This window comes from Lethenteron reissneri, chromosome 7, assembly GCF_015708825.2.
Source record: "Lethenteron reissneri isolate LAM-NWPU_2019-01 chromosome 7, ASM1570882v1, whole genome shotgun sequence".
Taxonomy (NCBI): domain Eukaryota; kingdom Metazoa; phylum Chordata; class Hyperoartia; order Petromyzontiformes; family Petromyzontidae; genus Lethenteron; species Lethenteron reissneri.
Genome location: NC_083785.1, coordinates 9,017,320 through 9,036,996, shown reverse-complemented (window position 1 = coordinate 9,036,996; position 19,677 = coordinate 9,017,320). Strand labels below are relative to the sequence as shown.

General features: G+C 41.5%; 2 protein-coding genes across 2 annotated transcripts in view; both read left to right on the top strand.

The window, feature by feature from the left end:
• The first annotated feature begins 554 nt into the window (after nucleotides 1-554).
• LOC133358657 (uncharacterized) lies at nucleotides 555-3,577 on the top strand. Its single transcript, XM_061577067.1, has 2 exons — nucleotides 555-620; nucleotides 1,422-3,577. Exon 2 carries the CDS (start codon nucleotides 1,653-1,655, stop codon nucleotides 3,504-3,506), a length of 1,854 nt encoding a protein of 617 aa, XP_061433051.1. The 5' UTR covers nucleotides 555-620; nucleotides 1,422-1,652; the 3' UTR covers nucleotides 3,507-3,577.
• Nucleotides 3,578-8,754: 5,177 nt separating this feature from the next.
• Nucleotides 8,755-19,677, top strand: part of LOC133357327 (puromycin-sensitive aminopeptidase-like) — a 38,196-nt gene continuing 27,273 nt past the window's right edge. The window contains exons 1-2 of the mRNA XM_061575220.1: nucleotides 8,755-9,163; nucleotides 12,335-12,419. Coding sequence (XP_061431204.1) covers nucleotides 9,041-9,163; nucleotides 12,335-12,419 — 208 coding nt within the window. The 5' untranslated portion in view covers nucleotides 8,755-9,040. The remainder of the gene's footprint in view (nucleotides 9,164-12,334; nucleotides 12,420-19,677) is intronic.

Here is a 19,677-nt window from a genome sequence, read left to right as displayed (position 1 = left end):
GATACTCGTCGTTGTGGCGGATATAAATAAAAACAAGAATATCTATATATAAAGGCAAAACTACCTTTTCAGGCAAACTGACAGTGAATGCATGTCTACAATGCGCTGTTGGGCTTTTGTGTGCTCTTGACACACAGTCTATATTTCTACGACAGTCTATAATAAAATGTAATGATATCTTTACAGCCTTATTTACTGCTGGATGAAGGCCATGGGGGTTGTTTGACCATACTTCACCATGTTTGGAAGTGCAGGGTGATGTGATCAATGGGGGGACGGTGGAGGGTGCAGGATCGGTTCAGATATCACTTGCCGCTAATGCTAACCATGCAATAAAATAAATTACTTTATAATACAAATACTCATAATTATAGTTTAACAATACACTGCTCATTTTTATTATTTATTCCGGGTATAACAATGGATTTTTTTTAAAGATTGCATAAATCTGTGTCCTAATATTCTCCCTACCCCAACCCCCTCTCCAGTTTGTTGGTGTGGAGCTCCTGCTACCAGACACAGCAGTGGCATGCCGGTTGGAGAGAAATAATGATGTCTCACCTTCTGCAGTCACCGCAAGGGTAGAAACTAAAGCTGCTCACGTCAACTACGTGCAGAGAGTGAGCTCTTGTGCTGGATTTGTCATGCACGATTGTGCACGGCAGTGCAGTGTCACATATCCACCTCGATGGAATTAACTGCCCATATACCCAGTGCAGCTTTGTGCGCATGGTATAATTGTAATTTTCTTTAGATGTTAGCAAATCAGACCATTTCCTATACAGCGATGTACTGTACTGTATTCTCAATTTCATGTACATTAGTTTACTTCGAGAGCACAGTAAAGCGTGTTTAATACTTAAAGCAGCTTGCACTTTAGATTTGTCCAGTAACCTATTTGTGTATGATGGTGTAACGGTCATTTTCTCTCGATGTGCACATATCAGCCTATAGCTCAGTTCCCATTGACTCAGATATGTGACATTGTCAATACCTCTCCCCACTAATTTATTGGCCTACTCTTCCACGCTGGCCGAACAATTTGGAAGGTATATGAGTTTACCCCACTGCACACGAATGGTTGTAGGGATCACTTGAACCCATTATATTTGATTTAAATGTCTTCGGTTAAGAATCAATATTATCCATTAAAGCTCTAATACTTAAATCCGCACATACATATCATGGGAAGTGGGTAACTTGAAATATGCAAAAGGAGTCAACGTACAAATTATAGTTCGGATTTTACATGCAAGAAGCCATGCTCCCAATTAAAATGATGCTTCAGCAAATGTGCAAGTAGTGCAATAAATGGTGATGAATTTGGTTAAACCTGCTGCAAACAACACAGATATGTCATGTGCGATAAATTCGAAAGCATTTCACCGTGCGTGGAATTGTGACGAATGTGACATTCTCAGGCCCATCTAGAGTACCTCAAGCCACCGAGGGCACTGCCAAATGGGAGTGTACTGAGCACGTCCAAGAACCGCCACCTTCGAAGAGGCCGCACAATTTTCCGGCGTCTCACAAGATGCGCTGATGGGACACTGCGCTCGTTCACCCGGGAGAGCGCTGTTCGCGAGCGATGTTCATCGGCGACTTCTCACATTCACACGGCCCCCTTGCTCACGTCAATTAAGAATCCTGTCATGGAAGCTCCAAAAAAAGAGATTGAACCTTGCAAGAGGTTCTCCTTCCTCGGGTCATGTGTCAGCACAAATCATGAGCTGCCAGAGCTGAACGGGGAAAAGTTGTTTTCCAGATCGGAAAAAAAATGTTGTAACACAGGTTGGTTTATTCCGGTACCCAAGGATGTGCCATCGCGTGCATTGCAGGGAAGTCCTCCTGTCTGTCGCACTGCTACAAGTCACAGTTTATCACAAGAGCCCTCTTTGTGTCATTATTTTAAGCCAATTATAAAGCAGAAGTCTCTTAGTTTGATGGACTGTGCCCAGGAAAAGGCATCGACAGATCATAAAAAGGCGAGCATGGATTTTGGGAGTAGAGATATCGTACTAAATTACTTTGAGGGACAACAGAGAGACACCACTTCGAACCAGTGGAAGACATCTAGCCTGCCAAAGCTGAACAAAAGCTGCTGGAAAAAAGAGCACAAATATTCGTTTAAAAATAGAACCGCTTGTGAACCTGTGACCTCTTATGAATTGAAGCAGAACTCATGTCGTGCAGTTTGCAACCGTGAAGAAATCTGTCCCTGGGAATTTCAAGAGTTACCATCTTCTAAAAGTGCAATGAACAAAAAGACTCCTGTGAAGAAGAACCTATCCATAGGGTCCACAAAGTTGAGCAGCTTGGATGGATTCCAGTTTGCAGGGAAGTTATTCAAAGCCATGAGGCCAAAGAATGCTGAAGGTCAACCTAATTCTCCTGGTGAGGCTGTAGGAAGTAAGAGCTGGCCCGCATCAGAGCCACAGAGTGGCTCGTCATCTCCAGCTGGGAGACGAAATTTGAAGCCATTTGGGGGTGAGATTACTGCACAGATGGAAGAAACAACCCCTGCAAGTGGCCCCATGGAGGCTTCTCGATTGTATACACATGATGGGGCTGAACACCCTTTTCAAGATGCAGAGACAAATAACATGTTAAAACTGGACACGTTGCAAACACGGGACACGGAATTTAAAAAATATTGTACATCTGCATCAAAAAGAAGCGCAGAGACTGCGACGAATGCTGGTTCAAGTGGGAAATTACCAAACACGGCATTTTATTTACATGAGTCACATTTGGAGGAAATGGTTGAAATATTTCCATGGAATTTAGAGAATGTACAAGCAGAAATAAACAAAAACGAGTCACCTGACTGGAAGCACACTGAAACTAAAGTGGGCATTAAATTAAAAACAGGAGATACAGAAAACAAAGTCCCCTGCAGCCACGACCATTTGAAGGAGGCTAATCTGAATGAAAGATGTGCCTGGGAAATCGACAGTGATCAAGAATTAACAAACAAGCTATCACATGCCTGCAAAATGGAATGTTATGATGTAACAGCGGACTGTATATCAAAGCAGAGGCCCTTGGGATGGCCCGTAGGGTCTGATGGAAAACATGAGCTAGTGAACAACACTGATGTCTACCCATCTGGAGTTGACCTTTCACTGACAGGAAATGCAGGCGCATCAATGAGTGAGACAATGATGGCAAACCAATCTGCATTTGGAAATGACCCATCAGAACAAACTGGTTTGGAGATTTCACTGCGACAACATGTGGACATGCATTTTGGGAAGAAGGAAATAGAGGACATCTCCCTGGTTAGCATAAAAGATAATATTCAAATACATTCAGATGATGTGTCTTCATCAGAGCCAATGGCTAGAGTTTCCCCTCCATCTGGTCATTCATCAAAGACAGTCACATTCAGAGATCCACCTGCTTTGACACCACCTTGTGAGAAAAAAAAGTCTGATAAGTGTGATGTAAAATGCTACGGAGTTACCATCAGAGATTTTGTTTCTTCAGGCAGAAAAAAGAGATAATTGCTACTCTTTGGTTTTTTCGGTAAAGTCACGTAGGTTAAAAGAAAACAATTAAATTAAATCACGACGTTTCGGAGGCAACACAAGCTTCCGTCTTCAGGTGAAACCGTCACAGCAACATTGCTTTACTTGATACAGCAATTTTGCTGTGACGGTTTCACCTGAAGACGGAAGCTTGTGTTGCCTCCGAAACGTCGTGATTTCATTTATTTGTTTTCTTTTAACCTACGTGACTTTACCGAAAAAACAAAGAGTATGAATCCTTGCAGTCACGAAAGCTTCAAATCTAGATAATTGCTCACGTGTTGCTTCCTCTGGCAATCACGTTGATCATCAGTCTGTGTCTATACCACTGCTGGATGAAGGCACCTCCATGCCATTGCCATCCCTCGTGGTCCTGCTAGTGGGTAGGGATGGATAAACGAATGATCTAGTCAGGGAATCCAAAGATGACATCAAATGTTAACCATAATGTGTAAGAAGATAATGAAGACAAAATAAAACAGAACAGGAGGATCCGAGGTAGTCTGCATTCAAAATATGCCTCTAAGTTTTAGTTTTGGTGTATTCATGTTAAGTATGTTTTATAGCACTAATTTCAACAATGTAATGAAGTCTTGGATAATGCCAGTTGATACGTATGTTGTTATGACCAAAACATGTGCAAATTGTAATCACTTATTGTGTTCTATACCTATGTATGTGCTTATAATGGAGTTGTTTGTTAATAGTATTTAAAAAAGCAAATATCACTGTACACTGGGTTTCCAACAATAATTAAAAGCAATAACTCGGTTCATTCAATCGAAAGTGTGTTCATAAAACTTGACCAGTTACCAAAACAGTATTGTCTTACTCTTTCCTGCAGTCACGAAAGCTTCGAATCTAGTATTGTGTCTCTTTCACCACCCACAACTGGCACTCTGTGGTTGATGGTGAGTAATGCATTTTTTATAACTATCATTGTTTGATTGTAACTGTATGAAAATTGATAGGAATGCATCACTTGTAGCTTATTTTGAGCTGAATTATATTCATTACATGTATGTCCCGACATTTTTTTGGGAAAAACACAATGGAAGGTCCAGAGAGAAAAATGTGGGGTCCCATTACATATTGGCTGGAAGCCACTTTTCGATTTAAAGCTTTCGTGACTGCAGGGATTCATCTTCTTGGTTCTTTCGGTAAAGTCACGTAGAATGGAAATAAATGTTTTTTTTAATATTATTTATTATATTATTATATTATTTTATTTTGTTTTATTTTTATTATTTTATTATGTCCCTTCTACGTGACTTTACCGAAAGAACCAAGAAGATGGAAGCCACTTATATACTTGGGGAGGGGTTCATGAGTTTAGCTTATGGCCCCCCCAACGCTTGCCCTGGTAAGGCCTGGACGTATTCATTTTATCCAGACCATAAGTAGAATGTTTATTTGGAAGGATGTGTAGGTTTTATCTGTCCTATACATTTTGCAGAAAACGTTTAGTTCAATGGTAACTTATTCGTAAAAAATTGGATTGGAAACCCAGTAATAGTCTGTAAATTGCATCATAGTGTGTCATAAATTAAACTGTGTATGCGCCGTACTTAAAAGTGTAGAACTAAAACTCCGTGGTGGCGTTGTGATTAATTTCCCAGTTCATTGTCACGTAAAAAATGGAGGCCTTTAGTTAAAACGAACATTTAACTGGCAGGCTGTTATATAAATATATACACGCATGCTAATTAGTCACATTGCACGCTTGTAATTACACTGAGAGATTAAGGAACATATGGCCCATGCACGACGTTGGTGATGGAATGACAGCCAAATAAGAGACCGCATCGAAGAGTATGACCGCTGCAGGGATGGAGTGATAAAATCAGCTCGGGTGCAGGAGCTAGATGGATGTTTGCATTGTGTGGCCGTGAGATATTGCAACGACTTGGAAGAGGCCTCCATCCAACAGTGGATATATCAAGATGATAATGAGTCCATGTAGCACACACAAGTGCAGCACATAAATGGGGTGAATGTGTGTCAAGCCAGGGACGGAGTGATTGTGGGTGTCGTATGTGTCCAGGCACTCCCAAAGTTTTTTTAAGTATTAAATTTCGATAAGAAACGCCCATAAATATTGCAGTGCAGGTCAAAGAAGGCTGTCTGATGTAGGCCAATCAGTTTCAAAGATAATGCAAATATCAGAGTTTGTTTGAATGTTCGTGTTGTTAATGCAGACTTGATTCTTTGCAAAAGGTTTATTTTTTGTTGTTTGAACATCTTAGCACCTGTTTTATTGCCAGAAAGGTTAAACCCTATTCTTATTTTTCATACATTGATTCTGGGGGAAAAGGTCACCGTTATTTACATATATGCATATTATGGAAATATTGAGGATACATTAATTACGTTAAATTAAACACTTTGTCGACTTTTGAACGTACGTGTTTTCAGTATAAATAAATCAAATGTAGCAACAAAAATATGCCCACACTGTTAACGTATACTTCTCGACACAAACGGGTTTATTCTTGTCCGGGGAAATTGAGTTTGTATGTTCATACGGCGTACAGCCGTTTCAGTACAGCCGTACAGGCAAAAAAAAGGTGTCTTTCTTCCTTGTGATGGGACTTTGTAGCATGAACGTTGAAATTTGCAAGGGCCAGGGGTGACCAGCAAGGTCTGAATTGGTCTGTAATAAGGTCGGCACTGATAAGGGATTGACAGGTACGTAGTGGTAGTGTATAGTGTAGTGTATAGTGTAGTGTATAGTGTAGTGTATAGGGGAGTGTATAGGATAAACGTTGAGATGTTAAAGGGCAAGGGGTGACCAGCAAGGTCTTAATTGGTCTAATAAGGTCGGCACTGATAATGGATTGACAGGTACGTAGTGGTAGTGTATAGTGGAGTGTATAGTGTAGTGTATAGTGTAGTGTATAGCAGAGGTGGGACAAAGTCATTGTTATGCAAGTCCAAGTCGAGTCTGAAGTCATCAAATTCATGACTCGAGTCTGACTCGAGTCCAAGTCACATGACTCGAGTCCACACCTCAGAGGTGGGACAAAGTCATTGTTATGCAAGTCCAAGTCGAGTCTGAAGTCATCAAATTCATGACTCGAGTCTGACTCGAGTCCAAGTCACATGACTCGAGTCCACACCTCTGGTGTATAGGATGAACTTTGAGATGTTAAAGGGCACGGGGTGACCAGCAAGGTCTGAATTGGTCTGTAATAAGGTAGGCACTGATAAGGGATTGACAGGTACGTAGTGGTAGTGTCTAGTGTAGTGTATAGTGTAGTGTATAGGGGAGTGTTTAGGATGAACGTTGAGATGTTAAAGGGCACGGGGTGATCAGCAAGGTCTGAATTGGTCTGTAATAAGGTAGGCACTGATAAGGGATTGACAGGTACGTAGTGGTAGTGTATAGTGTAGTGTATAGGGGAGTGTTTAGGATGAACGTTGAGATGTTAAAGGGCACGGGGTGATCAGCAAGGTCTGAATTGGTCTGTAATAAGGTAGGCACTGATAAGGGATTGACAGGTACGTAGTGGTAGTGTCTAGTGTAGTGTATAGTGTAGTGTATAGGGGAGTGTTTAGGATGAACGTTGAGATGTTAAAGGGCACGGGGTGATCAGCAAGGTCTGAATTGGTCTGTAATAAGGTAGGCACTGATAAGGGATTGACAGGTACGTAGTGGTAGTGTATAGTGTAGTGTATAGTGTAGTGTATAGGGGAGTGTTTAGGATGAACGTTGAGATGTTAAAGGGCACGGGGTGATCAGCAAGGTCTGAATTGGTCTGTAATAAGATCGGCACTGATAAGGGATTGACAGGTATGTAGTGGTAGTGTCTAGTGTAGTGTATAGTGTAGTGTATAGGGGTGTGTTTAGGATGAACGTTGAGATGTTAAAGGGCACGGGGTGATCAGCAAGGTCTGAATTGGTCTGTAATAAGGTAGGCACTGATAAGGGATTGACAGGTACGTAGTGGTAGTGTATAGTGTAGTGTATAGGGGAGTGTTTAGGATGAACGTTGAGATGTTAAAGGGCACGGGGTGATCAGCAAGGTCTGAATTGGTCTGTAATAAGGTAGGCACTGATAAGGGATTGACAGGTACGTAGTGGTAGTGTCTAGTGTAGTGTATAGTGTAGTGTATAGGGGAGTGTTTAGGATGAACGTTGAGATGTTAAAGGGCACGGGGTGATCAGCAAGGTCTGAATTGGTCTGTAATAAGGTAGGCACTGATAAGGGATTGACAGGTACGTAGTGGTAGTGTATAGTGTAGTGTATAGTGTAGTGTATAGGGGAGTGTTTAGGATGAACGTTGAGATGTTAAAGGGCACGGGGTGATCAGCAAGGTCTGAATTGGTCTGTAATAAGATCGGCACTGATAAGGGATTGACAGGTATGTAGTGGTAGTGTCTAGTGTAGTGTATAGTGTAGTGTATAGGGGTGTGTTTAGGATGAACGTTGAGATGTTAAAGGGCACGGGGTGATCAGCAAGGTCTGAATTGGTCTGTAATAAGGTAGGCACTGATAAGGGATTGACAGGTACGTAGTGGTAGTGTATAGTGTAGTGTATAGTGTAGTGTATAGTGTGGTGTATATGATGCAATTTGAGATGTTAAAGGGCATGGGCTGACCAGCAAGGTCTTAATTGGTCTAATAAGGTCGGCACTGATAATGGATGGACAGGTATGCAGTGGTAGTGTATAGTGTAGTGTATAGTGTAGTGTATAGTGTAGTGTATAGGATGAACTTTGAGATGTTAAAGGGCAAGGGGGTGACCAACAAAGTCTGAATTTGTCCGTAATAGGGTCGGCACTGATAAGAGATTGACACTGTGTAAGTAATAAAGGCCCTAGATTTGAAGCTTTCGTGACTGCAAGGATTCATAGTCTTAGGGTTTTTTTCGGTAAAGTCACGTAGGTAAAAACATCAAAATTAATGAAAAAAAAAATAAAAATCACGAAACGTTGTGATTTTTTGTTTTATTTCATCAAAATTAATGAAAATAAAATAAAACAAAAAATCACGAAACGTCGTGATTTTTTGTTTTCTTTTATTTTCATTAATTTTGATGTTTTTACCTACGTGACTTTACCGAAAAAAAACCTAAGAATATAATAAAGGCCCCCCCTCCCCTCGATCTTTCCCCAAAGAGTGACCGGCCAGCCCACCACGTGGGGGCGCCAGTGCACCTCCAAATCACTCTCGTCTCTCGTCTCTGTCGATCGCTGCTTGCGTCCACTTCCGAGGGGGCGTTGGTGGTGCACTTTCACACACGGGAACGACACGGACGGACACACACAGCACACAACACAAACACACGGACACTGTGACTCCGCCAACAGATCGGGGTGGTGTGGGGGCAGAAGCGTGGGTTAAAGAGGACGGAGAAAAACCTCGCAAACAAAAGGAGGAGAACCCACTGGTTAAGGGAGCAACGCAACGGAACAACAGTCGGCGTACATTAACGCAACACACACACACACGGTTAAAAAAAACAACACAAAATATAAATATTTGTAGTCATCATTTAGGTGCAAAATGCCAGAGAAGAGGCAATTCGAGAGGTTGCCGACGGACGTGGTGCCCAAGAACTACGAGCTCGTCCTCAAGCCCGACCTGGCCGAGTTCACGTTCGAAGGCAAGGAAGCGATCGATGTCGAGGTAAAGAGGAGCACCACCACCAACCACAACAACAACCACAACAACAACAACCACAACAACAACAACCACAACAACACCAACAACAACCACACCAACACCAACCAACACAACAACAACCACAACAACCACAACAACACCAACCACAACAGCACCAACAACAACAACAACCACAACAACAACAACCACAATAACAACAACCACAACAACACCAACAACAACCACACCAACACCAACCACCACAACAACAACCACAACAACCACAACAACACCAACCACAACAGCACCAACAACAACAATAACCACAACAACAACCAGCAGCAGCCTCGTCACTGACCATCGCCACGCCGATCTTTTAATCTTTTATTTCTGTGTACAGTGTCCACTGTGTGTGTGTGTATATACACAACTGTACTATATATATATACAACTGTACTATACACACAACTATTGCAGTTTTATAAATATGTATAAATGTTTGGTGGCTTTCGAGGCGCTCAACGCTCTAACGTGTAAACGCGTTGTAATATTGTTAATGTGTGTTGTGGTATTGTTAACGCGTGTTGTGTTATTGTTAACGTGTTGTGTTATTGTTAACTTGTGTTGTGGTATTGTTAACGTGTTATTGTTAACGTTATTGTTAATGTGTTGTGGTATTGTTAACGCGTGTTGCATTATAACCATCGTGTTGTACTCCAGCTATCGAGTGTATTACTATTAAACTTGTGTGTTGTATTATTATTATTCACTTGCTGTTGTATTAGTGTGTGTTGAATTATTCACAACAATACTTCATGTGGCATACATTAGCAATGCATTAAATGTATTGTCTGCGTTGTATTCACAGTATGTGCGTGTTTATATCTTCCTGTGTGTTTAAGTTGTGATTATGCAGTATGATTTTGAGTTTTCCAAATCATGATTTGGAGTTTTCCAAATCATACTGCATAATCACAACTTAAACACACTCCAAATCATACTGCATAATCACAACTTAAACACACTCCAAATCATACTGCATAATCACAACTTAAACACACTCCAAATCATACTGCATAATCACAACTTAAACACACTCCAAATCATACTGCATAATCACAACTTAAACACACTCCAAATCATACTGCATAATCACAACTTAAACACACTCCAAATCATACTGCATAATCACAACTTAAACACACTCCAAATCATACTGCATAATCACAACTTAAACACACTCCAAATCATACTGCATAATCACAACTTAAACACACTCCAAATCATACTGTGTATAAGGCGTCTTATTCTAAGTGGTTTCATATTTGCCGTCTCAAGCACAATGCATTACTTACAATTACGCCACTTACAATGTAATACATAATAATAATACACAATCTCACAAACTTGTATGGGAATGGACCCAGTTTAACAAAGTTACATTTCTCATTTTGCTTGGCATCTCTGTTTTTTTTAAAGAAATAGACACCCAAAGCATGTCCCAACGTGGATACATGACTTACAATGTTATAACACGTATTTAATCTGTTAGTAAACACCAGATTTTATAATGTTCGTGGTTTCTAACTTCATGGTTGCTTAGTTGTCTAACGAGTCATTAGTGAAACCTTTTAAAACGGATGTAACAAGTGTTGAATGTTATACTTCCTTGTTTTTTATTTCATTAATTTCTGAGTTCAAAATAGTACTGTACATGGTTTTAATAGTGTGTTGCTATATATTTAACTATAGATTTGACGTGTGAGTAGTTCGTTGGTTATTGATAATAGTCAATATTTTTGTTGGAATTTAAATAGAGACTTAGTTAATTGGCGTTTGCATGTGAATACAACTACTACAATAAGTAAACACTTAACAAGTTTGCCTCTGTATCGCTGAATGGAATGATTAGAGTCAAGTTTCTAATAACTCGAACCTTTATGAACATTAAAGTGTCTTAGCAAGTCTGCTTGCCTTGTCGGAACATTTTAAAGTTGTACAAACTCTATCGCAAAGTTGTGGTCATGTTTTTCATTTTAAGTATTTGAACGTTTTTCTCCCTTTCAAATAACAGGAATTGAAAGCGTTCACCATCACAATACAGTAAAGCCGATGCTATCCATATAGATTCATGAGATAAGCATATTTGTTTAAACCTAAAGTGTACAATGAGTGTTCATGGTACAACTTTATCCAAATCCATGGTGATAAGAGAATTAACAGACTACGTGTTATCCATCACTGCACACACACAACCACAATTCCCCCACATTCAATACTATTTGCCTACTGTACTATTGTGTTAAAGTATTTTTTTCTATCTCCACTTGGAACTGCACCGTGAACATTTTTTTTTAAACTGCAAACTTTACGATTTTAAGGACAATCATAATGTAAACTACGTTATAACACTGTACATGGGTTCACACAGTGACATATAATAGCATGGTTGGTTATGGGCCCTATAATACAAGGAAGTCAATGGGGGGGATCCCCATTTCAACTTCTTACACCCCCCATTATCGTGGACACCAATGCTTTGGTGAGCCCCTGTCGAGCTGCGGTTCCCAAAGCACTCGAAACACACAGACTATCTGCAACAAGGGATAGCTTATGCCACTGTTTGGAATATAAAAAAGCCAGACATTTTGCAAGGCGCCCTAACACATTCCTTGCGGAGGGAGCTGGTAGGAACGTTGGGTTGCTGGGTCAATGGCCTGCAGGGTCAACGGCGGCGTGGTGTATTCCGCAAATATGGCCCACTGTGAGGGCGGGCACAAGCCGGTGTGAGTAGGTTAAACGTTGAGTTGTATAAGGGCACCACGGGGTGACCAGCCCCTCCCCACCCAGCCCTATCCCTCCCACCCAGCCCCTCCCCACCCAGCCCCATCCCTCCCAGCCCCTCCCCTCCCACCCCCCACCCAGCCCCACCCCTCCCACCCCCCACCCAGCCCCACACTCCCCACCCTCCCCACCCAGCCCCACCCCACCCAGCCCCACCCAGCCCCCACCCAGCCCCTCCCCACCCTCCCCTCTCCACCCAGCCCCACCCCTCCCATTTTTTGGATGCAGGACGGACGGACACAATAATCCCCTGTGGGCTGGTGTAACCAGGAGGTTCTTACCAGTATAAACGCTCTTGTTTTTCTCTCCCCATCCACCCTCATTACTGCACCCCACCCCCGCATTCCGAAGGTGAAGCAGTCGACTGGACAGATTGTCATGAACTGTGCTGATATTGACATTATCAGTGCAAGCTTCTGCCATCAAGGTGGAAAAGGTATTTGCAAAATTTCACTTTTTTTTATTTAAGAGTGACAGCACTGTGGATGTTGAGGGGGTGTGTAGGCTGTATGTGTGTGTTTGTGTTTGCACGTGTAATGCCTGTTTTACTTGGCAATGCGAAACCAAGTATCCGAATGAGCAAAGACCCGAGGCACTTGCATCACATCACCATAGGTTAAAAGCCAGAGTCACATACTTCATTCACTGGGATTCCAGTAAGCGTGATAAATTGCTTTTTCGAATCAAAATGTATTATTTGTATACGTGTATAAACTTTCATCAGCTGCGTTTTATCCACTGCTAGATAAAGGGCTGCCAAAATGTACACTATCCATGATCCTGCGATGCCACTATCCATTTTTTGTCCTGCCACATGAGTTATTCTCATGACTCCATGCTCCGTGGTGGTTTTCGCAATGGGTGCAATCCCTCCACTGGCTGCTACTCCATTACCAGTCTTGTCCATCGGCATTGAAGCCTTTTGGCAAATGTTATGCAGATAATGGCTCAGACTTTTGTTTAGTCTCTGACCCATGTGACCCTCTTTCTCTTGCTCAGTATAATTCCCCAGCATGCTTCTCTGGGCATGCTTCATATCACACTTTTCAGCTTCTGTTCCATTTTCATTGTGGGTGTGCACGTTTCTGTGCGCCGCAGATATTATGCAGTGATTGTTTGCTAAAACAAAAAAAAATTACCTGGAGGGACACGACTATTAAATGCGACCGAATGTGTTATTGAGAAATTTACCTTTTTCCATTTGTTTTATATGTAATGGCTGCTATTGCCATCGGATGCTGTGACTAATTTACTTCAAATGATTATTATGATTCAAATCTCTCCTGTTGATTTCCCCCCCAAAAATAGTTGGCAATGAATAGCACTTACACGTATTAAAATGTCAATTGAAAACCAGACATTTTTTAAACGTAGCTCTCAGCTGTGTTTTTGGGACATTATTTTTCTCGGGCATCAAGTGCTTGCTCTAGAAGAAATACTGAATAGTGTACTCAGAACTAAAATGTCCAACATTGCGTTGAACAATACGTAGTGCAACCTGAAAACAGCCACGAAAACTTAAGCATTACATTTCTAAACACTTCCCTAAAGCCATACACTAACAGACAGCTGAACTGTGGGGCACTGTGTTTATGCTCGGGTTTGAAAAAACAAATCTTCCTAAATTCGTATTCCAGCTGCTCTGTCGTTTGTTAGGTGCACTTAATGCTGTAATGTGTTCAGTAATTTTCCGTATTGCTCTTGCTAAATTTATTGGACTTTAATGGTAGTAATATACTGAACGTTGGGCTTCCTGTTTTTCCTTCATGTTGGCAATTGCAATAAATCACTCAGTGCAGTCATGTGTTCCATGTTATTATGAAAAAATTGCTTCCTAAAATTATTGCTGGTTTAAAAATGTTTCCACTTCTGCCAACTGAGATTATGCGTTAAACTCAAAATCTATTGTTCTGCTTTGCTCATGCTATATTAATCTTTGATAAGATTAAAACTGCGTATTTGATCTCACCAGATAATGCTTATCTGCATTTTATATAATTGTACTTAATACATGCATGGCCCTTTGTTAATTCACTCATGAAAGTCTCGCCACACCGTGTCGGTCGTTGGGGTGGTCTGACCATACTTCAATGCTGGTTAGTGTGTGTTGGTGAAGTGGGGGCCCAAGGTTGGCTTAAATATCACTCGCCACTGATGTTAGTCATGGTCGGTGTCAGATAATGTTTCCCCTCTGAATATTTGTTCCCCCAGAAAATATTGGTTCCCCTTCTGAGTATGTAAAGCCCAGTTTATATAACAATCTTTATTTGCATGTAACTCTATGTCCTTGCATTTTAAACTAAAACCAACATTTTAGACCACTTTTCTAAGTTATTTGTGAAACATGCGCTCCACTTGCATGCATTTTTATAATGGACCACAATGAATATGACACATAGCTCGCTGATGATAACTATTATCCATTACCCTCAGGATACAAATATTCGCCACATATTACATGTGTTCTTGGGGCAACAAATATCTCTGAGCTGATATTTGTAGACACACCGGGAATCAAACTCTGGTCGCTCAGTGCATAGGGTTCATAGCGCCATGGTTTATTAACCGCTGCATTATGACCTACCCTCTTCATCTCCCCTTATTGACTACTATATTTACCCAAGAATGTCAGTGTGTAACGCGCGTGACGTCACTCCACGTCGACCAGCCTCCCCCCTCATTAATAATCATGAACAGTGACTTAAAGCTTTCGTGACTGCATGAATTCGTATTCTTTGGGTTTTTCGGCAAAGTCACCTAGTTAGGTTCAAAGAAATAACAAAATTAACAAAAAACTACGACGTTTCAATCGCAACACAAGCGGTCGTCATCAGTTAAAGGGGGGTTACCTTTTAAAGACAACTGTTTATAAAGGTTTTAAATAGGTGTAGCCCAAATGTCAGCAGCCAATGTTAATGTAAGTGGTGGTCAGCGACTGCGGCGGTGGTGGATATTCTACCAATCAAAGAGCTGCCAGGTAAAAATTAGCATGACAATGTAAGATCGCCAAGCATCTTCCACGGCGAGCGCACGCCAAGGTGGCTATGTTAACATATGTTAGTGGTGGAAAACCCACCACCGCCGCAGTCGCTGACCACCACTCACATTAACATTGGCTGCTGACATTTGGGCTACGCCCATTTCAATCCTTTATAAACAGTTGTCTTCAGAAGCTAAACCCCTTTTTCCTGATGACGACTGCTTGTGTTGTGATCGAAACGTAGTTTTTTGTTATTTTTGTTATTTCTTTGAACCTATCAACGTGACTTTACCGACAAACCCAAAGAATAATCATGAACAGGTTACGTGCTCCACATGGACCCGGCCCTCAATAATCATGAGCAGGTGACATCACTGCACATCGAACAGCCCCCCTCATTAATAATTATGAACAGGTGGGGTCCTCCACATGGACATGGACCCCCCCCCCCCCCGTCATTAATAATCATGTCGGGTGACAGCACGCCACATCGAACAGCCCCCCTCATTAATAATCATGCACAGGTGACGTCCTCCAATTGGACCCCCCCAACATTAATAATCATGAGCGGGTGACGTCACTCGAAATGGGGGTGGGGGGGAGGCGCCTCCTCCCCCCTCCTCGGCGTCAACTTAGAACCCTCACTACAAAGGCAGAACCCTCACGTCACGCGATCTCCGTATTGCACTTGAGACATAGAAGTAAATAGGACGTCATGATGAACAAGGGATTATAACCTTCAAATGAAATAAGTCTGTGTCACCGCGCCCTTACAAACTGCACACACGAATTGATGCAATGAATATCACGTCGAGGTCTGATTTGTGTTTGCAAGTTTCAGATTCACTGCAATATACCCGTCCTTGGATGGGCAAAAGGCTAGTCTATAGTAATGAAATAAAATGTTCGGTCATGTTGACTCTCCTGGGAGATTGAAACATGTATTAAATTACTAAGCAATATTACCACCTGCTAATGCTCTACTTGTCACACATCTGACACAGCCTAGCATTATCTCGTTCACCAGTTGTTGCAAAGGTTCACCGGGTTCAAGATAGTGGTGTTTTTTTGATTAATATTGCAGGTGTTATAAACTGTAAATGTAAGGGCCTCCTGCTTCATCGTAAGCTTAGGCCACTGTGTGCTGGGATCATGGCCCAAATTTTGAAAATCACCAGCAAATTAATTGGAATTATGCTTAGCAGCCAATGCCCCTTCCTGTGAAAACTTGGCAACTCCCTACTGAAAAATGCATAGTACTCGATTAGGCTTTTCTGGATATTAGACATCATAAGAAAACACAAAGAATATACATTTTTCCATTACCACATCTGATAAAGCACTGCTTTTTATGTGCCTTAACTATCTATTCCTGTTCACAAACGTTGGATAAATACCAGAGACATACTTTAGCCTCAAGTGTAGCCATTTTATAATTGTTAAATTGTGTTACGTGTAACTCCAATTATTGTTTTTCTTTTACTGAATGCCAAGCTGCTGAAAATGTTCCAACAGTTTTCTGCTTTTATACAGTCTCTTTCTCATGCCAAATTTGGAAGTAAGCCTGTAGATTCACTTTTCACTCCCTTTACAAACAAACATAATACTTTCCAGATATTTATTTCTCATGCAACTTGTTTCAAGTGTATCGTGGGCTCTGCTGCCTGTCTGAGTACATTCCTGCAATTGCTAACTTGAGGCTAACATTTTAAAAAATCTATTTGACTTTAATCGAAAGTGCAATCATGCAAAGGCCTCTTGAGGATAAGTATAGGTACACACTGTCCAGTGGAGAATACTGCCCTCATCACATCACTGCTATGCCTTTTTTTTGCAAAGCCTGAGCTCTGTAGATGTGGCTCCCAACTCTAGCACTTTGCCCTTCATTTGTGCACACCTTTTATATAACAGACACTGCAAAGTTGTGTCATGTATTGGAATGATCAGTCACATTTCACTTCTGCTGTTTTCACACAAAAGGTAGTGTCATGTGGCATCGGGTGATTTCACATGCGGCTAAAGTTGTGAAATATATTACATATCTGAAAATCCCAAACATTGGAAATTTTCCTTAAAATTCCAACATTTTTCAATCTAAAACTCATGCATAACAAGTACTGTAACTGTACCTATAACCAAGTCAACCGGAATGCGACTGATCCCATCAGAGCTCGGAAGATTAGTAGAGTTGAGCCTGGATCGCGCTTGGATGGGTGACCATGAATAAAACAGGTTTAGTAGGCATTGTGGACGACAGATGGCAGTGCACAAAAAGCCATTGTTCTGTACACCCCGCCCACCACCCTACCTTCACCACCCTACCTTCACCACCCTACCTTCACCACCCTACCTTCACCAACCCTCAATATAATCAGTGTGACCAATTATAATGACATAATGCTCACTGCTGCCTGCACGGCAGGAGGAGCCCTTATCCAGCAATGGATCGATACATGAGCCGTAAACCCACTGTAGAGTTGAGCCTGAATTAGCACGCTTGGCTACATATGGTGTGAAAGAAGTTCTACACATATACTTACATCTATCTATACGTGTATTTTCAGATATCGGTGCTTTCAGACATTACCTAAATCCAAATTGTAATGTAAATTGTATTTCACGTATATTATTTGTTTTATTGGGGTGGGTCTTTAGCACTTGGCAATTGTGGGTGTTACGAGAGACAATGGATACATCATATGCATAGCTCATAATGAAACAATTAATTGTCTTAACCAGAGGTGTGGACTCGAGTCATGTGACTTGGACTCGAGTCAGACTCGAGTCATGAATTTGATGACTTCAGACTCGACTTGGACTTGCATAACAATGACTTTGTCCCACCTCTGAGGTGTGGACTCGAGTCATGTGACTTGGACTCGAGTCAGACTCGAGTCATGAATTTGATGACTTCAGACTCGACTTGGACTTGCATAACAATGACTTTGTCCCACCTCTGGTCTTAACGCTACCATTTGAGAACTTGTTTAGAACAACACACAGGTGGCTGGTGACCAGTGCCATTCTATCCTTCACAAATATTTGAAAACGTGAACCTCAGTCCTGTGAGAATAAGGCATATTAAAGTATAGAGGATTCTTTTCAACTTGCAAAAAAAACTTGCGCTACTACTCAAATATGATTCCTCAGAGGAACTGTAGAGAACTTAGAATAACTCCCCCGCCAGAATTGCACTCTTTCGATGAAGTCTGGCCAACGTGAAAGAGTAGGCCAAATACCCTCTCAAGGGGCTCTTTAGAGCTCTCTTTCGTGGAGGACTGTCCAGCAGTGGCTTGAGCAAGCAGTTGCAAGGCAGCAGCTTTACCTACCAAAATATTTCAGTGGGGAATTTTTTTTCTTCCGTAAATTATTTTTCTTAAAAAAGTGTTATGACCAGTTATATTGCCGATCATCAGAATCGCAAAGTCGAATGAAAATCGTTGGTCGTGACTCCACAAGTTGAGTAATGTCCAGTGCCGCAATTGCTGATGTGTTTTCATTATACAGTGCGATATTTATTTCCAGAGTATACGCAATAGGTTCAAACACTAGATTATGCCAGACTGATTGCAAAGTAGACATTGCGTGCCAAAGTGCCCCATTAAGTAGAGCACGCTTAAATTTATTAATTGCATCTCACATGCAGCATGTGTAAGCATATACTGGACAGAGTAGATAACAGATTAAATATTGCTTATTATTATTCATGTTCAGTTAGCCCATGAACAGATTTTTTTTTGTAAATTGATTACTCTAGATTGTGTGTTATGTCTTTTAGTAAAATAAAGGAAGTTTTTGTGAATATTTTTAACTAACTTGTTTGCCCGTCCAAGGATTGGTGTATTTTGCAGAAAATCTGAAATATTCAATAGAAAAATTGTTCAGCTCATGATTATTAATGAGGCGGGGGGGGGGGTGCCCCATGTGGAGTGATGTCACCCGCTAATGGTTATTGGGGAGGGGTGCGGCATGTGGAGTGCGTTCGTGTAAATTTCCACGTGGGTATGAATATTAATGAAGGAGGGGGGGCCTCTTTTGCAGTGACGTCACGCACGGATGGAGCATTGTGCTGCGTATATTTATTTTTAACCGTCACTTTCTGTAAAGAAACGTCATATTTGAAGCGACTTTGCGTAATAAATTATTTAATTGAGCTCGACCTTCCTCTGCGTTAGTGTAAAAATCCACCCACTCATGAATATTAATTAGGGGGGTGACCCTCGTGTGGAGTGACGTCACGCGGGGGGGGTGGCCCTCATGTGGAGTGACGTCACAGTGCACAACAATTCAAGCACAGGAAAATGTGAATAATCGATTGCAAGATACGTCTTTTTTTGGAAATCTGTTTCCGTTATGTCCAAGCTCTTTACAAAACAAATGGATTGCTAATGCACCTCATTTACGACAATCGCTTAGCCACGAATATTTGCATTGAGCAAATTGCTGCAAAGCATGTTCAGCATGCATGTGCGCGAGGCTTTGAACATAATGTGCCCCATTTAAAGGAAACCGTTGAGCAACACAGGGGTGGTGGGTTTCGGCTAATACGAAAGTCTGACTCGGTTTAGCACTGGGCCAAATCCCTGCCTGGCCCAGAGATCTTTAGTGATTCAGATCACAGCATTATAAATGATTGAATACGTATTGGCAATTGCTGTGTTTGTGTGTTTTGTTTTGTGTACAGGCTTCCCATTTCCAGCCCTGACTTTGCAAA